The sequence below is a fragment of the Lolium perenne genome, chromosome 6 (genome assembly GCF_019359855.2).
Source record: "Lolium perenne isolate Kyuss_39 chromosome 6, Kyuss_2.0, whole genome shotgun sequence".
Lineage (NCBI taxonomy): Eukaryota > Viridiplantae > Streptophyta > Magnoliopsida > Poales > Poaceae > Lolium > Lolium perenne.
The window spans coordinates 267,574,943-267,598,380 of NC_067249.2; the positions used below are offsets into that span (position 1 = coordinate 267,574,943).

Sequence of the window (23,438 nt, forward strand, 5' to 3'; positions counted from 1 at the left end):
GGACAAACAATATATGATTTATTATTAGAAAAATGTGAGTGATTTGAATATGAAATAATTATGTATTTTATTCATTTATTATTATTATCAAATAATATATGTATTATTCATTTAATATGGCTAAATAATTAATATCTTGAAATCTGTAAACCGGAATTGGACAAATAATATATAATTTATTATTAGAAAAATGTGAGTGATTTGAATATGAAATAGTTATGTATTTATTCATTTATTATTATTATCAAATAATATATGTATTATTCATTTAGTATGGCCAACTAATTAATATCTTGAAATGTGTAAACCAGAATTGGACAAATAATAGTGATTTGAATATGAAATAATTATGTATTTATTCATTTATTATTATTATTATTAACTAATATATGCATTATTCATATAATATTGACAAATAATTAATATCTTGAAATCTGTAAACCGGAATTGGACAAATAATATATGATTTATTATTAGAAAAATGTGAGTTATTTGAATATGAAATAATTATGTATTTATGTATTTATTATTATTATCAAATAATATATGCATTATGCATATAATATTGCCAAATAATTAATATCTTGAAATCTGTAAACCCGAATTGGACAGATAATATATGATTTATTATTACAAGGTGTCGGAGGTATGACACATGCTCGTTGCAGCGGTCATGGTATACATTGAAAGAATATTTTTCTTTATCTCTTCATACCACATTCCATGACACATCAGAATTGATTGCATACACTTTGAAGGAACTACATTTGGGAATGAAACAATTGGATTTACTGTCAAAATTGTTTTGTGTAGAGTGCTGGTCCCAATATGAAACAATTTGGGAATGAAACAATTGGGTTTGCAGAAGCTTACCACAACCAAAGTCATCGACACATAAGAAGAAGACGACCATCCGCGGCCAGTAGCCGCTGCCACAGCCACCGTCGCCACCGCAAGCCTCACCGACCATGCGGGTGAGGAAGAGCCAGCCATGTCGCTAGATCGGGAAGGGTGGATGAGCTCGATATGGGGGGAAATGGAGGATTTGGATTTGGCGGTGAGAGAGCCGCCCTTATATACAGTGGAAAAATATCAAGCACGGTGACCGAATTCAACCCACCGGGATTTCGCCGTCCCCTACCAGCTCGCGCCATCTCCCGTTGTGACTTCACGGGAACACATCGATGTCGAGGTGTGCGAAGATGATGGTGGCTCGCTAAAAATGGCTGATCCGGGAGTTCCTCCAAGGTCTGGCCTGAGGGTACTTTGAGAACCGGTTCCCACAACAACGTGGGTCAGGCCAGGTAACCAACGTTCCTACAACAATGTGGTGCCTAACCTACAATTAAAGGATAGAGGGGGTTTGGGGATTAAAAACCATGATAAGATGACCATTTGCTTGCTTTGTAAATGGTGGTGGAAGTTAGAAAACAATGTGGGGATATGGCAAGACATTATTCATGCAAATTATGTTCATAATAAACCCATTTCTTTTGCTCAACATATTCAAACTGATTCCATGCTGGGCAGGTCTTTTGAAAGTTAAACATTTCTATCCGAAGAACAAAAATATGAGAGTTGGTAATGGAGAAGCAACTAGTTTCTGGGATGATGCTTCGTGCAAATCTATACCATTTAGGAAAATATATTCTACTCTGTTTGAAATTTGCGATCTTCACTTTGCATAAACATCTAGTTAGTTCCTTTACATAAAGATCTCCATCTTCACTGTATAATTATCATGACGGTTAAATTGAACTAAATTAGACTTGGTTTAGTGAATACATTTGGCTAATTCCCACATGGTAAAAGGACTACGCTCAGCAGCAAGCAAGCAGACACACTGTGCTGCAAGCAAGCACGGACACAAGACACATAGTTCATATATATGAAAGACACATAGTTCATATATATTGAAAGACACATAGTTCATATAAAAGACACATAGTTCATATATATTGAAACGATCGATTCATAGTTCATACAAATATAGAAGACCACCACTACTCACCATCTCTAAATATTGAGAAGATCAACATGGCTAGTAGCCAACTAGCATCCAATGCTTCCTAGCAATCTCGAAGCCCAGGTGAGCGTCTAGTGCTGCATAGTGCACTTGCTCGTAGCTCAATGGATAATTGGCCCATCTAAAAGTGAGCTCATCTTATTTTTCTTGCGCGGCGGCGTCCATCATGTTCTTGTGGTTGTACTTCTTCTTCTGCTCAAGGTTTGTCCCAATGGTATGGTTTGCCAAATCATATAGACTTGGAGTGGGCTTGGTGGTGGGGTTCGGGACTACCTTCTGGAGGTCGTACGCAGAAGTGTTGTGAATGCCGTGAGGTCTTAGCTTTTTCACATCATTGCCGATAGCGGCGCCGCAGAATCTGATGTTCCCGTCCTCCAAAAAATTCTTGAGCATTTGTGCCACTTTATTGGCATGAATAATATGGAACACCAACGTCTCGGACGCCACCGAGAGTTGAAGGACGGCGGCGCGCTGCTCCTCACCGGCCTTGCGAGGGTCGGTGAACTCGCAGTCCAAACCGACGCACTTGGTCGTTGCAGCGTCGAGAAATTCCCTCTTCACGCACCAGATCCACTTCTCCACCATTCTTGCACGGAGCGTGTCTGTGACCTTGAACGCTTCCATCCTTTCGGCTGTGAGGTAGTACACCCGTGTCCGACAAGCCGGGTCGCGCACGAGGTGCTCCATCGACGAAGAGGGGAGAGAGAGCTATAGCTTTTGCAATGGTGGATGAGGAGAGGAGGCCCGATGGAGAGAGTGTGTGTGGCAATGGTGAAGAATGGTGGAGCTTATAAAGCAATTAGAAGAGGATGATGAACAGTGGCTGGCTGCGATGGCGCTTGTGGCTCGGATTCCACGCCGACGCTCGATTTCAACGCGGCCAGTAATGGCGACGCGCGATCAGCCTCCGCGGAAAACGAACCGTTTGACTTTAGGTCCCGGTTTGGGATACACGCCGAGATTAAAGGGCGTACCGCATGCGCTGCGTGGCGCAAAACCCTTTAGTCCCGGTTTGAGAGACGAGCCAGGACCTTTGGGTCTTTACGAGCCGGGACCTATGGATGCCGTACGTTGTAGCGTTTATAGGACGACGTGGCTAGGCCTTGAATCCCGGCCCAGGACACGGCCGGAACCAAGGGTGCCTGATCAAAGACTTGTTTTATACTAGTGCTAGTTTACTTGGACTAATTTTGCACAGTAAAGGCAACTTGTAGGAATAGGATGTCCCATTTACAAGCTCTCGGGTGCTACACACCCCATACCTGAAAAAATAAAAAAATAATTTTATAAAACGTTAGAAAAATCTAACTTTTTAAAAATCAAAGATAATCAGGTATTATACTTGTATAAAATATTTCTCTAGGAAATAATTTCATTGTATCTTGGTTAAAAAAAACAAACTCGAAACAACCATGACCACGTACTATTCGCTTTATGTTCGTCATAATTTTATATTTTTTACCTTAAAAACCATGGGAACCTAGGGAATTTGTTTACGGTAAAATACCTAATCATGTTTGGTTTCAAAAATTTTTGATTTTTTTAGCTTTTTAAATTTTATTTTATTTTTTCAAGTATGGGAATGTGTAGCACCCGAGGCTAAAAGTTACTGTGCGGTAAATTACCCTCTAAGTTTCCAAAACCAGGACAAATTACCCCCTGGGTTGATTGGCTGTTTTTTTAGAGCATCTCCACCGGCGTGTCCCATAGCGGCCCCGATAGAATTTTGGGGGCCGGCATCGAAAATTGGCTCACACCGGCGTGCCTCAAATAGCGCTGGCACTTTTCCAAGCCCAATACAAGCGCCGGCAACCCCGTGCCGGCCCCTTGGGCAAGAGCGCGAATCGGGCGCGCTGGCGCCTCGCAAGGCGGAAAATTTTGGGCATGGGAGCAGCCTGTCAGTGATGCCAGGACGCCGCGCAGGAGTTTTTACCGCCACGACGCCGGGCTGGAAACTCTCCCGCCACGATGCCGAGCGGGAAACTCTCCTGCCATGACGCCGCGCGGGAGGTTTCCCGCCTCGCCGCCGGTCTATATTATCCCTCCTTCCCCGCCTCGTGGGAGGAGGCGGCCGTAGAAGTCGTGGAGGAGGACCTGCAGCTCGCAGATTACGAGGCGTGGGAGGAGGCGGCACTAGCGGCGACCGTAGATGACTTTGTCGCGGACGCGCGGTAGGACCAGGGGGTGGAGCGGCGGCAGCAACAGCGCTGGTGGAAGGTGCGCCAGCAGCAGGGGTGGGAGCAGCTTGCGCTGCGGTGGTTGATGCGGGCGAAGAAGCAGCGTCAGGATGAAGTCTACGAGCGGCGGCATTTGTTCAAGATGTAGCCGCGGCTACGGAGGCAGGAGCTGGAGCAGCAGCTATGTCAGGAGGTGGAGGCCGCGGATAGAGCCGCCTACTTGATGTTCGTGGCGAAGAGAGCAGCGGGGGATCGACGACAGAGGAGCAGTGGAGAGAGCAGCAGAGATTGTTCACATCCATAGAGCCGGGTGGCAAGTAGGTAGTAGGCTAGAGATGAAGCAGGTTTCACATATCATCCAGGATCGAGGAGTGAATAATGTTCTACTCGGATTTGCCTAAAACATTATTCATTCCTCGATCCTGAATGATATGAAAATGAAATTACGATAAAATATTCCTAAAAAAACTTCTATCCGGGGCGCCGGTTTGGGGGCGCCGATGTGGGAACAACACCCCCAAATAGAGGTTGCATTGCCGGGGCGACTATTTGGGGGCCGCCTGTGGAGATGCTCTTAGAGCATCTGTAACAGTAACCGTAAAAGTGGCCGAAACTGAAAAAGTCCGGCGACAATATGGATTCAGGCTGAAAGTGGACCAGATCACAGCCCGAACTTGCGGCTTGGCCTGTAAATTGAGTTCGGGGGCCCGAAAACTCAGCGGCCACCCCGTATTAAAACGGGCCGCAAGGGGAGTTTGGTTTCCAAACCCTACTCCCTCTGCCGCTACCACTCCCTCTGTCGTTCCTCTCCGGCAAGAAATCCAGCTCGCACCAGCCCCAATTCGCCCCAGCTCCGTGACGTCATGGCCTTGCGTGGTGGCTCAACTGGGCGCGGTGCGGGATTGGGCGGCGGGGACTCGCCGCCCAATCCCCCCGTGTTCCGCACGGAGGAGGAACGCCGAAAGTTCAAGCGATCGGAGGGCACGTGCAAGCGCAGTGCCCGCCGGTGGACGAACTGGGGGCTCACGCCCCTAGGGAAGCTCGCCAAGTACGGCAGCAACGACAATGAAGGCTCCTCATCCGGGGGTTTGAGCCGCCCACTGCTCGTCGATGAGGAGCTGGTCCCCACGTGGGAGCCCACGTTCTCCGCGAGAGACTACGTGCATGGCTTCGACGAGGAGGATGCTGTCGTCACGCAGATGGAGGCGGTCTCTGTGGTGGAGGCCCGTGCTCGCTTCCGCCGGGAGGAGGCCGACGCCGCCCGCCAAGTGCAGGAGTACGAGGCGGCGCGTCGGGAGGCGCGCGTCCGCCACGTCAAGCTCGAGTAGCGAAGCTCTTCACCGTCCATCGCGTCGATGCCATCCTCCGCATCGACGCTCCGCCACCACCGGCCGCCACGCAAGAGGCCAATCGAGCGCATTTTGCTTCAAATTAGTTAGCGCGGTTAGGTATAGTATGTAATATAGGTTTGGTAATCCGATTATGTAATTTATGATGCTCAATTGGAACATCAAATGCCATCTATATATAATCATCGACGAATTTCCCTGCGACAATTTCAAATGCATTTTTTGAGTTCATGTTTTACAGGTTTTGTTCTGCGCCAGCTGCAAAATCTTTGTGCCCACATTTTCGGAAGACTGAATCACGGCTTTGCTAGAGATGCTCCTAGGGTGTGTTCAGTTGGAGTAACCAAGTAGAATATAATGGAATGGTTCTGCACCTAGAGTTCATACCTGTGTTCGGTTGGGCTAGTCTCATGGAATGGAACGGTTCCTCGAAAACGAATATTTGGCCCAGTTGCCGAATACACCGGTTCGACCGAATCGGTGGAACGCACTCGTTCCTCCTCTTTTCCTCACCGCATCTCTCCCTCACCCCCTCGAAAACCCCCCCGCGTGACCCCCTCCTGGTCCGCGCTCGCGGCTCACCTCTCCCTATCGTGACCCTCCTCTCATTGCGGCGTGGCGCTTGGGAGCAGTGGTAGGCGAGTGGCGCGCGGCGAGAGGGCAAGCTAGCAGTGGCGCACGGCGGGAGGGTAGGCACGTGGTCAAGGGAGGGCAGGCAAGCGGGGCGGCAGAAGGGCAGCTAAGCAGCGGCGGCGGTGGGCACGAACCAGCGGCGGCAGGCACGAATCAGCACCGGTTCCTTGCAGGGTGAGATGAAATCCAGCCCATGTTGCTTGTATTGATTTCAGCTCGGATCTATGTTATATGTGCATCAATTACCACTTGATTTTGTGAGAAAAGTCAATCTTGATTGAAATTAGAGTATGTAGTTTCAATACACATATTGTAGATCTTTGATTTTGTGATTTTGATTGCATACATATGTTGTAGATGGGCAAGAGGATGGATAAAAAGAAAAAGATGATTAGGGGAGCTGCTGTTTTTGTGGCTCTTGCTATGATTGCGGTACTTGTTCGATCTATTATAAGGAAGAGAATACCACGTATAACCTATTGCCCAATGCATGAAAGAGATCAACAAAGGATAGACTATCTAAACAATAAAATGGTGGCAATCTGATGTGACTTGTAGAAATATGTTGAGGTTTGAAAGAGCTCCTTTCTTTCGGCTATGTGACATATTGAGAGATCGCAAATTTCTAGAAAATAGTCAACATTTGTGTGTGGAGCAACAAGTGGTGTTGTTTCTACATACTGTTGGACATAACCTTCGGAATAGGGTTGTGGCAACAAACTTTGGTTTATCATTTGGGACAATTAGCATATATTTTAGACGTGTCCTGCACGCCATAGGTGAGTTGCGTAATGATTATATCATGCCCATGTAGACCCCAACAAAAATTGCAGGAAATCATCGATTTGACCCATATTTTAAGGTATTTCTAAAACTTTTCGTTAGTTATCTAGGATATGATTTATGTCATTTAATATTATTCACAATATAGGACTGCATAGGAGCTATCGATGGTACACATGTGCGAGCATCTGTTACCAAAGATGTGGAACATTCATTTCGTGGTAGGAAGACTTTTGCTACTCAAAATATGATGGCAGCGGTAGATTTTGACCTTCGGTTCACGTATGTGTTGGCTGGTTGGGAGGGGAGAGCACATGATGCCCTTGTTTAGCTGATGCAATAGAGCGTGAGAGAGGCCTACAAGTACCAGAAGGTAACAAATAGCCAAAGATTTAGCTGTCTATAAAATGTGTGAACCATTGTCACCAAAACTTTTTTTATTTGTTTAGGAAAATTCTATCTAGTTGATGCCGCATATGGAGCCAAGCCTGGTTTTTTGCCACCTTTTCGTCAAACAAGATACCATTTAAACGAGTGGGGTAGCAACCCGGTCCAAAATGAAAAGGAGCTATTCAACCTAGGGCACTCATCTTTACGAGTGACGATAGAGCGAGCTTTTGGATCTCTCAAGAGGAGGTTCAAAATTGTGGATGATGCCAAACCATTCTTTCCGTTTCCAGTACAAGTTGATATTGTTGTAGTATGTTGCATTCTTCATAACTATGCACTATCTCAAGGGATTGATGAGTTTATTATACCGGAGGTGACTTGGACAACCCAACCAATCCAAACAGCAAGGCAACAAGCAAGAGACCATAGGGCCACCCTAAACCGTAGGCAACAGATTGCTAATCAAATGTGGGCGGATAGGTAGGTCATGTATGGAAACTGAGTGTGGCTGGACATTTGTGCCATGTTTATGTATTGGAACCATGTATTTTTAATGTTGTATCATGCTATCTTTGCATTCATGTAATAGCTGGATATATTGGACCATTTTTATGTATTGAAACCATAGTTGTGATGCTCCTAAAGTGTTTTTTCCATGCTTTTTATTGCTGGACAGAAATGGGACCATTTTTATGTATTGAAACCATAGTTGCGATGCTCCTAAAGTGTTTTTTCCATGCTTTTATTGCTGGACAGAAATGGATAGTGTTGAAGTCACCAGTGCAAGTGCTACAAGTGGCACCGGTAAGAGTGGGCTGGTTGTGTGTACCAATTCCATGTCCACGATGATGCTAGGTTTTTTGGCAGACCTTGTGGCTAGTGGAGCTAGAACTTCAAGTGGATTCAAGAGTGTGTATCATAACAAATGTGCTCAGGCTTTGAATGACCATTTCAAGCTGTCCTTGATCGGAGATCAGTGTAGCAACCACCTTAAGAAGTGAAGGAAGATCTGGGGAAGGATAGTCCACTTGAAGAATTTAAGTGGAGCTCTATGGGATGAGGATACAAGCACCATTAGGCTCAGCGATGAACACTATGCATGCCATTGCAATGTAAGATTTTGTTATATGAGCACTTGAAGGTTTTTTGTCTAATTAATGATAGCCACTTTCACATTTTTGTCTACTCACTTGGACATTTTTTATAGGCCTTCAAAGCTGATGCGCCATACTTGAATACTCCAATTGAACATTACCGTGCCATGGAAACCATATTTGGATCCACTACAACAATAGGGAAATATGCCAAGTCCGAAAATGACACACTATCTATTGATCTTGATGAAGATGAAAGTGAGGTGAACGTGTCGCCAAATGTTGCCGAATCTACCTCTAAACGACCACCAAAAAAGAAGGCTAAGGTTGTGAAAAATGAAGACGATCCACTAGTGATCACTCTCAAAGATGGGTTCAAAATGGTGGCTGATGCTCTTTTCAAGTCTGGTGGAGATGATGATGCCATACCAGATGGCTTGTGGGATGCTTTGGCTGCAATCAATGGATTCAATGAAGGACATATTGCTCACTACAAGTTGGTTTGGGTGAGCCGGTATGTGGAGAAGAACTTTGGAGTGCGCTATAATTTGCAGTAATTGTATGGGCTACTATGCTATGAACGCTCTTTTGGATGGCTTGTATACTATTTTCTAGACAATTTAGAATGATCTTTCATGTACTGTGACTATTAGTATGCTTGTATGGTTGAAATCTGTTCTGTTGTTGATGCTATATATTGTTCTAATGTGATTATTTATTTGCACTGATTATTATCGAAAATACAAATGAAATGCTGCCAAAATTTTGATTATATGTTGTTGAAAATAAGAACAAGTCACAAACGTGGAGGTAATCTCACCTAGCATAGCAAGGAGGTGAGCTGAATCAAATACTAGCCATTCCATTCCAGGCTTTTTGTCTCAACCGAACACAAAATGAAACCGTTTCATTATACTTTTTTAATCTCAACCGAACACAAAAATGAAACCAACCCATTCTAGTGGAATGGAACCATAACATTCCGTTCCACTTTGTTTCCAAACCAAACACACCCCTAGTGATTTTGTTGTCCACGAAACCACTACCGGCAACGGAACGGTTTCGGTCGAACCATAACCTGGATGGCACCTGGTCTGGTCGAGCCAGTTCCCTGGAACCTCGCCTCGGAATTTCCTCGCGCGCTTCCCCCTGTCCACCACAATCCCGTCGACGAGGTAGAGTGCTAGGGATGTGAAGAATCGTGGGCGGCGCGCCGAGCTCTACAGGTTCGTTCCATAATTTTTTTTGCCCAAATCAATCCCTTTTCTCTCTCTGTTCTGTCATCGCCGGTTGCTTCTGCTAGTGGAAGAGTTGAAAGACTGGTTGCTGGTGTTGATTTTGAGATGGAAATCTAACATAAGGCAAGCGGAAGTAGATTTTGGGGTGGAAATCAAACATTGCACCTGGAAATCTGAATCCAACTGATTTGGTAGGGAAGGAAGAGGAGCCGGCCGGATTTGGTAGGTGAGCAGAGGAGATGGCCAGAATCGCTGGAACGGGAAGGACTTCAACCCTCTTCCGGTTAAAATTTCAGAGAGAACCCTTCCTCTAATTAAAGTTGCTTCCTTAAAATTCTAACTATGAAGTGTTCACATGAATTAAATATCAAGTTTGTATCTCTTGGACCTTACATCTTTACGACTGTATATGGAAATTCTAGCTCCTAGGCTGAATCAAAATTGCTCCTTTCTTAATTGCAATGTTTTTGATGGGGCGCGCAGTCATCAAATTTTGGAGGAGACCAGCAACTTACAAGACATTAGAAGACCTCTCTGCAATGGCGAACTCTCATCTCTGGCGACCGACTGCCAGATCAATGGGAAAACCTTCCGTCAAGGGCCTCACCAGTTATAACCGATGGTCCTGTCTAGCAATGCTGGTGAGTTACTTGTTCCGTTTTTCCCTGAGATAATCTTTCCTCTAAATCCTCTTATACACAGATAAAAACTAGGAACCATAATAGTGGTAGACATGAGTCGTCAAAATAGGCTTTTGTGTGTGTGGAAAATTACACGTTTTTTCTTGGAAATATGCTATCAAAATAGCGTTTTGGAGACTAGCAAATCAACTCTGATTTCGTTCCATGCCAAACACAGGAAGAAGATGAAGGCGATCAATATGATTGGCTAAGCAATTTGCCTGATGACGTGTTGCTCAATATTGTAGAGCGACTTGATACCACATATGCCGTTAGAACCAGCATCCTCTCCACGCGGTGGAAGCAGATCGCTGCTATGCTCTCCAAAATTAATTTGTCGGTTGGTTTCTTTGACACAGAGCATGTCAGGTCAGAGTTGACTTGTGATGATGTAGTTCAGGCCAACCAAAGCATGCTTGAAGCAACAAGGACCATGCTAGAAAGCAGGACAAATCAGTACACTATTCATCTCCTGCGCATGCAATTTTTCTTGGCAGATGGATCTGTTAACATTGGCCAGACTGTTGCTAACACCATAGCAACGAAAAAGGTTGGATCTGTCGAGTTAACTCTTCTGACAGAGAAGGACGGTAGCATATGCACCCATGATGATTTGGTCACTCACGGGAGGCAGCTCAGTTCATTTGTTGATGCTTGTCCAAACACATTCAGTGGTCTTGCACGACTCAAGCTGGAGAACATGAGGCTAGGAGAATCAGATTTCCCTAAACTTTTCAGTATATCCAAGCGATTGGAATTCCTCTGCTTGTTCAACTGTGACATAGGGTATCTATCTTTTCTGGAAGTGGAACATCCGCAACTCCGTGAACTTGAGATTCTCAAGTGTGATTTTGAGATGGTTGATCTGAAGTGGCTACCAAAGCTCACAACGTTGACTTTTACTTGCTGGGAGTCTAAGCATGATCCTCTTTCTTTCGGTTTTGTTCCACTCCTCCAGACTGCGAACATCAGTAATACGGCTCTTTCGTCGCACAAGATGCTCAAGTTGAGTGAATTTCTTGGCAAAGTTACCCTAAGGGAACTGCATTTGAACTTTGAAAGCGAGAAGGTAAGGTTATAGTCTTTATGATGAGCTTAGTTTCACTTGGCCATCTTATCGTGAGGTGTCTTTAATTTGTTTTAACATATTCGGCATTCTATTTTCTTCTGCAGATTTGGGTTCAACCTGAAGGTCCAAAAGAATTATTGCAGGTGTTCAACAAATTAAGGATTGTAAAGTTGTCTGGCATTTCAGAAGAATGTCATCTAAGCTGGACAATGTTTGTTCTCCAAGGTGCACATTCCCTTCAGGAGCTACACATCGAGGTAATTTTTTGTAACTAATGTCCAAATCTTTTCCCTTTGTGCTACATGTTCAAGTTACAGTGGTATCATCTTAAAATGTTTGTGTAACTACACAGGTTTGTTTGTTACATTGTTTTGCCCCATGAAATGCAGGTGTGGGATCATCTATGTGAAATGGTAGAGGATGAGAGGCATAGGAAGATGCTCGGCTATAGCAAGTTGAAGAAAGATGCTTGCGTAGAGTGGGAAGGACTTCCATCGTGTTTCAAGCATCGCAATCTATCTGTTTTGAGGGTCTATGGGTTTCAATCAGATGACAAGTTTGTGAATTATATCCTGGGTGTCATGGAAGCAACGGTGGGTCTTGAGGACATATACTTGTACGAGAAGCCAGGGTGTGAGATGTGTAAGCATAAGATGAAAAAGGGGGGATACCCAAGGACAGATGAGCTGAGGATTGTGCTTAGGAACATATTCAACAGGGAGGCCTCCCTTGTGAGGGTTCACTTCCCAAGCGCAAGAATGTGAAGCACTGTAGCAAGTATTTGTGTCAGCTGTGTAGCTCTTGCTTTATCAAGAGTTTATGCTTGGCAATCAAACTATATTAGTAGTAATTAAGTAGTGCTATGGTACTATTGGAAGAACATTGTGTTTGCTGAAGTTGTTTATTTTGTTGCGACTGTTTGGCTACATTGAATTAGTGTATAATCTATATTCCTCTCTTGCATGAAGAGATGTGGTTTTGTTTACTTGCATGTTTTTTTGTGTGTTAATCTATTGTGTAACAAGTTTGTCCCCAGTTACAGCATGGTATCTCCTGCAAACATGCCTGATGGTTGCTTTTCGGTATCAAATGTAGGCGTTTAGGCTGCTTCCTTTTGTTAAACTTTAAATAAGATGTTTTCGTCAGTTCAATGGATGATGGATGTTGGCGCTTAATCTTTTGCTGGTTGTCTAATTTGATATACTCCCTGCTGTGGACAACTATTGAGATTGATGCGCAATGATATGCTTTTCTGTTTTAGTTTGAAGTAAATAGCAGCAAGCAACATACCATGAATTTGTATGGTTCCCTGATCATCTAAAAGATGATGCCAGAACGAGACTGTAGTACATTTCTTACAGGGCAGGTCATGGTAATCTATAGGGATGTGTAAGTGAGACAAGCTGGATAAACTGGATACTACTTCCACATCTCCACTTTTGTTGCTTTGAATTTGCTGCCAAGGTTTCGAGTAGTGACAAGTTGAGTATAAAGTAGCTGCCTGATCCATGATATCCATTTGTCTGGAGCCCATCTAGCCGTCATTGGTGTCACCAGTAAAATTTCTCGGCAGGAAATGGGTGCCTGTAGAGACTGAAGACCATCCTCTTGTTGACAGAGCTGCTTCAGGTTGGCATTTTGGTGACCATTTCTGCTGTTCTGAAAAGAAATTGCTAAAGAAGAATTCCATAGCAATTTTAGGCTTATCTGGATCCTGAAAGCATTCTTGCTCTTCATTTCTCAGAAACTTCATTTTGTTCCTGCTGAACCTCTAGGTCACCATGGTGTGAAGGAACCTGTAGGTAACCATGGTCAGCGACTGGTGCTTGCTCTGACGGTTTGAGAGCAAGCGTCATTACTCGATTTTGAGCCGCGTGAGTAACACTGGAAAAAGACTCTGACCTGTCATTTTTGGCTGCGTTATCAAGCCCTGATGTCTACCCTGGTCCCACGCAAACAGTGGTTTATTTTTGTCGACAGTGTCATGCCTGGGCTTGGGTCCATGGACCGTGACCAGAATCGGTGACTGGGTTGGTGGCTACAATAAAAAACCAGCGATGCACAACAAGATGACTGCGCGTCGCGTCGAACCTACCATCTCCTTCCTCTGTCCTCCTTCTGTTCTTCTCTGGATCTTCTTCTTCACAAGCGTCCCGTATCCATCTCACGTCCCGGCGATCACCGGCGGCGAGGTCCAAGTACGGCCATGACAGACGGCAGCTTTTTTTTTTCAGGGGAAAGCTCTGCAGCTGTATAGATTTTAGAAGTTCAAATCCTTCCCGGTTTCGATCTCCGACTTGGCGCCGACCGCCGCTATAAATCCCAAGGAGTCCAGGGCAGCCGCCAGTTTTCAGCGGAAGCCAGGGATTCCTAGGATTCCAGCTTTTAGAGGAGACTAGCAACTCACGAGTCATCAAGTGGCAGATTTCATCTTCAGCAGGTCAATTTGCGGGAGTCATGGAGGTGCGTTCCTTGTCCTTTCGTTTCCTCTAGATGTTTTGTTTTCAGAGAGAACCCTTCCTCTAATCAAAGTTTCTTCCTTAAACCTTGATGAACCTGCTAACTGGAATTAAATCAAGTTTTTATCTCTTGGACGGCTTAAAAATTGTATCTTTACCAAAAATTGTATGGAAATTTTAGCTCTTAGGCTGAACCAAAAATTGCTTCTTCCCTAACTGCAAAATATATCATCAAGTCTGCACCTCCTGTACTACATCGAAATTACATCATTGTGAATTTGTGATTGTATGGAAGTTGCAACTCACTTCTTTCTTAATTGCAATGCTCGTTTGTGAAAGTAACTTGTGTACTCCCTCCGTCCATAAAAGGATTCATAAATTTATCTAAATTCGGATGTATCTAGAAACTTACATCCAAATTTAGACAAACTTGTGACATCCTTTTGTGGACAGAAATACAGAATGTATCTACATTGAATTCTTTACGTGTGCCATTAGTTCATTGTCCTTTCGTTTCCTCTAGGTCCACTTCGTAGTTGCTTTGTTAACACTTGAATTTTTTTTACTTGAAAGTTATCAAGCTTGTATCTTCTGGACTACATAAAAATCGTACCTTTAACACTAAATTGTTGCTTTGTTAAAACTTGAACTTTTTTTACTTGAAAGTTATCAAGCTTGTATCTTCTGGACTACATAAAAATCATAAAAACCGTACATTTAACACTAAATCAAAATTGCTTATTTCATAATTGCAATATCTGTGTGGAAAAGTATTTCAAGTTTGTATCTCTTGGTAGTGTATCATAGCAAATATCAAAATTGCGAATTTGCGACTAGTGTGAAATCAACTTTGATTTGTTCCCATGCCAAATGCAGAAAGACAACGGAGATGATAAAATCAGCACCTTGCCCAATGACATTCTGGTCAACATTCTTGACCGACTCTATGTCTCCGTCGCTGCAAGAACCAGCATCCTCTCCAGACGGTGGAGTCAGCTCTCCACCAAGCTCTCTCGACTTGTAATAAATCCTCTGCCTGAGGGTGTGTCTAGCACGGACATCTGTGATGTTGACTTGGTTCGGATCAATGCAACTGCTGTTGAAGCGACAAAGAGCATACTGACACGCAGAAATCCAGGCGAAGACACCATCCGCCTCCTGTCTACAACGTTCTACTTGAGTGGTGATGTCCCCATATCCATTGGACATGCTGTTGGTGATGCCATGGCGACACACAAGATTGAGAAGGCTGAATTCAGAGTTTTCACAGGGAAGGAACGCAAACAGTGCACTATTGATGATCTGGTCAAGTATGGGACAAAGTTTGTTTCATTTTTTAAGGAGTGTCTGAATGCATTTACTGGTTTGACACGCCTCTATCTGGAGAATTTGAGATTTTCTGATTCTGGCTTCGTCTCCAACATCTTCGTCACTTGCAAGAGATTAAAACATTTAGGTTTTCTCAATTGTGGCACAGAGAATTGGATAACACTCCAAGTTGAACACGCAGAACTCAGTGAGCTCAGTATTATCAGTTGCCGTTTTGACAAAGTCGAACTCAAGTGGCTCCCAAGACTCACCCGGGCAACCTACGCCTGCTGGGTCTCTTTCGACGAACTACCGCTGTCATTTGGTCATGTCCAATTGCTCCAGTTTTTGAACCTTACAAATGTTGCTCTTAGTTTCCAGAAAATGGTCAGGTTAAGTACGCTACTTTGTGAGACATATACACAAGAGCTGCGGTTGGGGTTTAAATGTGAAAGGGTAAGTTTGGATGATTTTTTTTCTGGCTTCATTTGTTCTCTGCTCATCCTACCATGTTTTTATTGTTGCAGATTTGGATTGAACCAGAGTGTCTGTCCCAAAGGCTGGCATCTGCGTTCCACAGACTAAGGATTGTCAATCTAGTTAGCATTCCTGAAGGGTATGATCTCACGTGGACAATGTTCATTCTGGAAGCTACGCCATCCCTGGAAGAGTTCTACATATCGGTATGTTCTTACCTAAATCTTGTTTTTTTATTGGTTTTGCACCTAGAACTTGTTCTGTTCTTTTTTTTATTTGAGCAGTTGCTCTACCCTTGCTTGGTTGCACAGAGTACAGATGTTTTATGTGCAGCAAAACTAACCTGTTCCATTTACCTATGTCCTATTGGCGGAATGCAGGTAATGGATCATCCGTGTGAAATGCAAACGGATAAGGAGAAGAGAAGGGAACTCTTTCTTACTGAGAAGAAGGGTGTAGAGTGGGAATCGCTTAGATCAAATTTCAAGCACCGCCGCCTTACCAAGCTCATCATCTTTTGCTTTGAGTATTGCATGGTGTGTCATGTCAGTCGTGTCATGAAAGCAGCGGTCAATCTGAAGGATGTGTACCTGTATGATAGGGTGGCATGTAGCAAGTGCCAACACATCAACCCTGCAAGGCCTGGTAGGCTTCCACGCAACAAGAAGAAATTGAATTTAATGAAGAAGCTATTGTTGCAGGGCATCGAGTCACCTGCCAGAATTCACTTCCTGATCCCTTCTCCTGAAATGGATGATGATCATGCTGCAAGGTTACCGTAGTGTTTCCGTTAAAAATCTGGCTTTTCAGGAAGTTTATGTATTTCTATAAATTAAGCATAAGAAATAAACACGTGCATACTGTCACCTTCACACCGTTGGACAAAGTATCCCCGGAGATCAAAAAATAAAACCACTTGAGTAGCACAATAGTAGAAGAATAACATATACATATTCAACCAGATTACAAAGCTCACGATCAAATAAAGACCATATCATAGGAGAGAGAGATAGACCACATAGCTAGCGGTAAAGCCCTCCCCGGGGGAGAACTACTCACTCCTCATCATGGGAGTCAGCAACGGCGATGGATATGGCGGTGGAGTCGATGGAGATGGCTCGGGGGTAATTCCCTGTCCCGGCAGGGTGCCGAAAGAGAGACTCCTGTCCCCCGAAACTTATCTGCGACGGCTGGACGGAGGGTGGATTGATTTAGGGCGCGCCTAGGCCTGGTCTGGCCGCTCTGTGGCGCCTCCTCGTCTCTCTCTGGACTTCGTCTTCGTTACAGAAAATAAGATCTTCGGCTTTTGTTTCGTCCAATTTCGAGAATATTTTATGTACAACTTTTCTGAAATACAGACAGCAGAAACAGGAAACTGACATTGTGGCATCGAATTTTTGGCATAAAGGACCACCCTGCTCAATGAATTGACATAAAAGACCACCTGTGAATATAATTGACAGAAAAGACCACCTCTAGCGTGGCGATAGTGCCCCCAGCCGACACGTGGCACGTGCCACGGCAGAGTGTGGCGGCAGCACTTGCCGTCGGTGTATGTGGCGGCACGTTTGCCTGCCGTGCGTCGCCGTCCATTGCCATGCAGAGTGGTGGGCCATGCCACCACACGCTGTGGCGGCAGGTTGACGTGGAAAGTTGCCTCCACATGCTATGGCGGCAGGTCATCGTGGATGCTTAAAATCTGATTTGTTTGGTTCCATCTTTCCAAAATGCTGCCCATTGATACTATGCTTCATCCCTGTAATCATGTTAATGCACTATGGTCATGCTCTATGCCAGATTCAGTACCACTTTGCTGTACTCTAATCAAGGGCATTAACTGAGTAAGGGCATCTTTAACGAGACGACGGAAATGGACGTTGACCGTCTGCGTCCGCGTGGTTGTAAAATGTGTCTGGATTCTACTCCAGCGGGACGACGCATAATTACCGGGTTGTCTGCAACGACGCAAATCTAGCCCAAATATGCGTCTCGGATGTGTCTGTCGGACGCTATGCGAACGCGCAAAGTGTCCGCTCGCGTTGGCGAAAGTTTCGTTGGGCCCGCGACCCAGGCTTGATGCGTCACTGGCGCCGAGGCATCGCTTCGGCAGACTGCGGCCACGTTAATGGCGATGCCTCGCGTGGAGCACGGCCATCGCCTCCCTCTGCGCAAGAAGTAATGACGATGCCACGCGTGCCGCGCCCATCGCCTGCCTTCGGCCTATATAAACAGGGGCGCGTGCATCTCATCCCCTCCCACACAAAACCCTAGCCAGCCGCACAACCTTCACCGTAGCGCCGCCGCCGCACAACCTCCACCTTTGCAGCGTCGGCCGTGGCCAGGCTACCGCGCCTCCACCTCCGACTCCACCTCCTCTGGTCTCGAGCTCTGACAAGGAGTTGGAGGACGACGACAACACCGACGACCTCCTCTACCCGGTCAGGGATGCAAAGGAGGAGCAGGTGGCCCACGCGGCGTTCGACGCCGAGATGGAACGCCGCAGGGAGGACGCAGGCCCACACGGCGTTCGACGCCGAGATGGAACGCCGCAGGGAGGCGGCCGGCGCAGAGGACGACTCCTCCGACATATCATGGTCATCTGCTGACCCATATGCGCCTACCTCGGAGGAGAAGGCGGCAGAGCAGAGGGCATTAGTCAACTCCTTTGAGACGCTGAAGAAGGCCGAGGATGCCGCGAACGAGACGCTGCGGTGGTGCCTGCTAGAGGACGCGGCGGCGCACCGAGCTCTAGAGGTCGCACGACTGGCGGCGGAGAAGCGGACGAGGGACGCAATGACGGGGCCGGGCCGTCGGGCAACAAATAGACTAGGGCTTGTATCAATTGTAGTTTGTAGCACATTATACTTTCTAAATATTATTAAAAACAAAAAATGGGTCACCCTACTGGGAGCACACCCAGACGCAAACGGACACGCGGTTAAAATATGTCTGTGGGGCGACGCAAACGGATGTACGCGACCACTTTTGTACGTCCGCGTCGCCCAGTTGGAGATGCCCTAAGTAGAGGTACAGTTTAAGAGCATCTCTAGCAGAGCCCTTATTCTTCGGAACTGAAAAAATATAGTTCAGTCTCCCGAAAAATAAAATGGGAGCGGTTTTGGAGGTGGCGCAGAACATCACCCGTATTCGGAACCGAAAAACGTCGAATTCAAATTTTGCCGGTAAACTGATCATCGCAAACAAGTTTAAAACTAAAATTTAAACATATTACGGGCATAATTCGATAGTTTTGATCGCTAAATACATTGCATTTGAGGTGGTCGTCGGCGACCACCTCCAAAAGTAAACTAATTTCACCGGCGGTGACCTACTATGCGCGCCGCGGAGGACTACAACGTCGGCGGCCTACTCCGAGTCGAGGACGATGACCTCCTGCTTCACGCGGCGGACGGCCGCCTCCTTCTGCGCCGCCTCGTATTCGCGCACGACACAGACGACTTCCGCCTCCTCGCGGTGGAAGCGTGCCCGCCTCGGCGGCGGAGATGACGGACACCTGCTGGACCGCCGTCGCCTCCTCCTCGTCATTGAGGACGTATTACCCCGATTGCAACTGGAGGTTGCACACCGACACCTCATCCTCCTCCTCGTTGCTGTTGTCGGCGGCGGGCGGTGCTAGCGCACGGCCGGACATGCCCGAGGACGACCCCTCGCCGCTATTGGCATAGCGCAGGAGTTTCCCCGGCGACGTCACCGCGTCAGACCCCAGTTGGTCCAGCGCCGCGCGCTGCGCTTACGAGCGCCTTTCGAGGGGTTCCATTTTCGCTACTCGGCCTCGGAGTGGAAGACGGGGGTGGGGGGGCGAGTTGCTCCCGCCAATCCCCCCGCCTCCCCTCCCGCCGTTGGTCGCCCCAAACTTGCGGTGACGGTGACGGTCGAGGACATGGAAAAGCGACGGCGGTGGCTCCGTGATTGCTCGCCGGAAGTCGAACCGCGCGGCGGAGGAAGCGGACACGGCGGCAGGAGTAGGGTTTTGGACCATACTCCCCTCCGCGGCATGTATTTATATGGGTCGACGCTCCAGTTTCTCAGACCCCCGAACAAATTATATGGGTCGGCCCACCGGTTCGAACTCCGTTCTGCGCCGCTTTTGGCCCAAACCCATAAATCCACCGGAAAAATTTAGTTCCGGCGGAATTTACGGGTTCTATTAGAGATGCTCTTAACCGTGGCCTATCAAACTATCAGAGGACGCAGTACCTAGATACACTATCTTGGTTGCGGAAAAGCCTAAAAGGATTAGGCGTGAGCACCATTGATCAGCATTGAGCTTACATGCCAGGATGAAAAATGGCTTGGTAACCTGCCGCCACGGCATATGGAGGCAACCCTCCACGTCCACTTGCCGCCCCAACGTGTGGCCGCATGGCCCACCAAGCTACACAGCGACGGACGGCGATAGACGGCATGCAAATGTGCCGCCACAGCCACCGACGGCAAGTGCTGATGCCACACTATGCGGCGGCACGTGCCACGTGTCGGCTGGGGGCGTTGCCGCCACGCTGAAGGTGGTCTTTTCTGTCAATTATATTCATAGGTGGTCTTTTTTGTCAATTCATTGAGCAGGGTGGTCCTTTATGCCAAAAATTCTGTGGCATCTTGTCAATAGGTTAGTGCCGGAAAATATATAAAAGTGCAACGAAGTGTAAACAAAACATATATATATATATATAGATTGGTGTAAAACGAACATTGAGTATCAAAAATTATAGATACGTTTGCAACGTATCAATGGCTCAAGGACATGACGATTGGCCTCTTTAAACCTTTTCTGATTGGACAAGTTCAAAGAAGAAACACATACCTCGCTTAGATCCATCACCGGCGAAGCAAATATGAGCGCCGCCTCCTTCTGCAATCTTTGACGACGAGCCCGATGTGCCGCCCTCTGAGACTCCCCACCATTCCTTTGCAGATCCCTTCCACTTGCCGGCGTAGGTGAACGGTAGATGTATCGCAACGAAACCTGGGATCCCGACGGGGCTTCTCCAGCGAACCCGTTGTTAGAACCCTCATCGGATGACTCAGAGTCGGCCCAGAACTTGCTCTTGCTCGCCGGCGCCGGACTCTTGGCTGTTCCGATCGACTCCGAGGGCGAACAGTCGGGATCACCTGCCCCGTCGCCAGAGCCGCGGGCAACGGTCAACTTTTCGTGAAAGTGCATCTCTTTCCCGGCTAGGGTTCGTATGGAGGAGAAAATGAGGGTGATGAGCGCGGGACCTCTTTATATACGCCGGAGGCAGGTGAGGGGTGCGGCACGAGTGACATTGCTATAACTTCGTTGCCATAGGTGAGCAGCAGCCGCTCGGCAGGCGAGGCATCGCCATTAATGTGGCACAAATTGTTGAAACGACGCAAGAAGACGCATCGAGCCTAGATCGTTGCCAGGCGGGTCCGCCGAAACGTCTGAGCGGACACTCGGCGCGTCTGTGCAGCGTCCGCAGAGATGTATCCGAGATGCATATTTGAACCAGGTTTATGTCTCCGCGAACAGCACGATCCCTACACGCCGGTGAGCCTGGGCTGAGTGTCCGTTTAAGTCGCTCCTTACCCTAAAGACCGACGCAACGATATATTCAGGGGCTGGCTGTTTACTCGTCGTGTCTTAACTAACAAGCAGCAGCGACATTCGTACTCCCTCCTCAAAATGTGTGCTCAAGAACTCCATAGATACGGTGATGATGTCGCCTCCGCCCCATCCCCATGTGTGTCGACAGCGGCAACCTCATGATCAAGTGCTCTGCCGCCGTCATCGATTGCACAGTTGCCTCCCCGACGTTGTCGCCTACAACGGTCGCGTCCTCGCCTTCCTTCTCCGCACGCGCGCTCCGTCAGCCGGAGGTGATCGCCGAGATCGTCGTCGGCATCCTCCACGCTCAGCCGCAACTAGGTGCCTCCGCGTTCCACGACATGGCCGCGTGGGTGCTGCTATCCCTCGCCGTCGTCATCTCCCGCAGCGGCGGTCACCTCTCTCTCCGGCGCAGCATGCGTCTTCGTCCGGGCGCTCGCCGTGAAGCCGCTCATGCATGGCGCCGTGTGGTGGGTGTCCGCTACGCTCCCGGCGTCTAGGCTCGCCATCTTCGGCGCCTTCGTGCTCAGGGAAGGACGAACTGGTGCCGCCCTGCTTGGCGTCAAGACACGGATGTGGCCACCATCCGCGGATGCGGCGCGCTCGTCATTGCGCTCGTGCTCGGCATGCTCGTGAACACCAGGGGACTCGTCGCGCGAGCTTATCGCCCTCAACTTCAGCAGAGAGCAAATCGGTGCACAGAGTCAGCAACAGCCACCGCACAGAACATTGTGACCTCTGTGAAAACGAGGCGATCAAGGCCGGCCGGGGAAGAAGAGGCCACGGTGGTCTTGAATGTAAGCGTACCCACAGTTCATCTAAAAATCTTTGAACAGAAGATGCTCGTATAACCCCAACAATCTTCAGTCAGAAAACATATTCAAAAGTTCCATCAAAAATATACCGAGGACAGAACAAACCGGAAGCAGTTAGCATGCAAGCAACACATACTATAACAAACTCTACTGACCGTTCATCATATCATCAATTCATCATCACTTCAAGCTTCTATGAGCATGCATGCAAGCAACAAGGAATTGCTTCACTAACCTTCGCCTACTCCATGCTAGGGAGAAAGCATTTGGAGTAGAAAGCAACTCCATATCTAGTTTGAACATACTGACATTCCTAATCTAGTTACAGACTTACAGTACTATCAACATATTCATTTGCTAGAGCATACAATCAGGTCATGTTAACAGCGCAAGCAAAATTTACCGAATATTATAGCTCGTCATAGAGAATCATACTCCTAGTCATCCAACACCCTAGAGTGCATGTATGGCAAGCATCAGAACGCAGACATAAACTAGCAGTGCATCAACTGCATGCGGACTGGGGAGTACTAGCAGTGCATCAAGTGAATTTAAGTTCAGTTAAGATCATATAAACTGAACTTACTCACAATGTTGCTTCTTGCTTCTGGTTACTGCACTACTGTACTCCATACTGTCAGTTATAGTGTGATTCCAAACTCGCATACTGTCTCCATACTATCAGTTATAGTGTGATTCCAAACTCGCAGACTGTCAGTTATAGTGTGACTCACCATTTTCCGTCATTTAGAGATTAAATCAGATGCAGAAAACCAGGGTGACTTCATTAACTTCCTGGCAAGGGAAGTTCAGAATGCAGCATAGAAGGATATAGCCGATGTTGAAGAGTTTGTGGAGTAGCTTGATGGGGAATTATCATACCTGGTAGGCAGTGCTCAAGCATTTCACGAACTATCAGAGAAGAAAGCAGATGCGATGAGAGAAGCAACATTCACCTATCGGGACCCGAAGAACCTGAAAACAGATGCAGCTTTGTCCTCAGTCCCACTATGTTTATTTCCCTCAGAAAGCAAATGCCATTGGCACGGTTCGGAGAAGCAGGAATGGCGCCGGGCTGTATGCCGGCTGCCCCGACATGGCGACACCATCGTCTTCGGCTGGACGCACTCCTGTTCGTTCCACTGGGCACTCTTTTACTGCACGTTCACCATGCCGCCATTGCAGACCAGCACGTTCCTCGTGGATGTTGTACAGAACAGAGGTGTAGCCTCTAGAGCAGCTCGAGGCGCGGTGCTACGTACAGGTCTGGATTGATAACATCAGTTTCTGTTGGCCTAGCACAATCTTAGGCACAAATAGAGGATTAGGACGTAAGCTGCTACTGGTCCATGC

At 46.9% G+C, this 23,438-nt stretch overlaps 3 protein-coding genes and 1 pseudogene across 7 annotated transcripts; 3 read left to right on the forward strand and 1 right to left on the reverse strand.

The window, feature by feature from the left end:
- Nucleotides 1–2,164: 2,164 nt before the first annotated feature.
- Nucleotides 2,165–2,713, reverse strand: LOC127309885 (uncharacterized). Its single transcript, XM_051340597.1, has one exon. It carries the CDS (start codon nt 2,711–2,713, stop codon nt 2,165–2,167), a length of 549 nt encoding a protein of 182 aa, XP_051196557.1.
- A 3,841-nt stretch (nt 2,714–6,554) lies between these two features.
- LOC127309886 (protein ALP1-like) lies at nt 6,555–7,842 on the forward strand (annotated as a pseudogene).
- A 1,702-nt stretch (nt 7,843–9,544) lies between these two features.
- Nucleotides 9,545–12,424, forward strand: LOC127305553 (FBD-associated F-box protein At3g52670-like). 5 transcript variants are annotated; one of them, XM_051336024.2, is made up of 6 exons: nt 9,549–9,678; nt 9,886–9,973; nt 10,174–10,331; nt 10,549–11,439; nt 11,544–11,696; nt 11,829–12,424. In XM_051336024.2, exons 3-6 carry the CDS (start codon nt 10,230–10,232, stop codon nt 12,201–12,203), a joined length of 1,521 nt encoding a protein of 506 aa, XP_051191984.1. In that variant the 5' UTR covers nt 9,549–9,678; nt 9,886–9,973; nt 10,174–10,229; the 3' UTR covers nt 12,204–12,424. The 5 variants fall into 5 exon arrangements, with proteins under 5 accessions (XP_051191985.1, XP_051191984.1, XP_051191987.1 ...); XM_051336027.2 differs by having other exon boundaries at nt 9,891–9,973; XM_051336025.2 differs by lacking the exon at nt 9,886–9,973 and having other exon boundaries at nt 9,545–9,678.
- A 1,203-nt stretch (nt 12,425–13,627) lies between these two features.
- LOC127305555 (uncharacterized) lies at nt 13,628–16,555 on the forward strand. Its single transcript, XM_051336029.2, has 4 exons — nt 13,628–13,902; nt 14,775–15,662; nt 15,734–15,889; nt 16,064–16,555. The coding sequence occupies exons 1-4, from the start codon at nt 13,897–13,899 to the stop codon at nt 16,463–16,465; spliced, it is 1,452 nt and encodes a 483-aa protein (XP_051191989.1). The 5' UTR covers nt 13,628–13,896; the 3' UTR covers nt 16,466–16,555.
- Nucleotides 16,556–23,438: the final 6,883 nt, after the last annotated feature.

Bases quoted from the DNA above. Each gene is read 5' to 3' on its own strand.
- LOC127309885 (XM_051340597.1), bottom strand. From the start codon at position 2,713: ATGGAGCACCTCGTGCGCGACCCGGCTTGTCGGACACGGGTGTACTAC.
- LOC127305553 (XM_051336026.2), top strand. From the start codon at position 10,152: ATGTTTTTGATGGGGCGCGCAGTCATCAAATTTTGGAGGAGACCAGCA. The intron at 10,332-10,548 runs GTGAGTTACTTG...TGCCAAACACAG, and splicing joins GGTCCTGTCTAGCAATGCTG to GAAGAAGATGAAGGCGATCA. The intron at 11,697-11,828 runs GTAATTTTTTGT...CATGAAATGCAG, and splicing joins TTCAGGAGCTACACATCGAG to GTGTGGGATCATCTATGTGA.
- LOC127305555 (XM_051336029.2), top strand. The intron at 15,663-15,733 runs GTAAGTTTGGAT...TTATTGTTGCAG, and splicing joins TGGGGTTTAAATGTGAAAGG to ATTTGGATTGAACCAGAGTG. The intron at 15,890-16,063 runs GTATGTTCTTAC...GGCGGAATGCAG, and splicing joins TGGAAGAGTTCTACATATCG to GTAATGGATCATCCGTGTGA.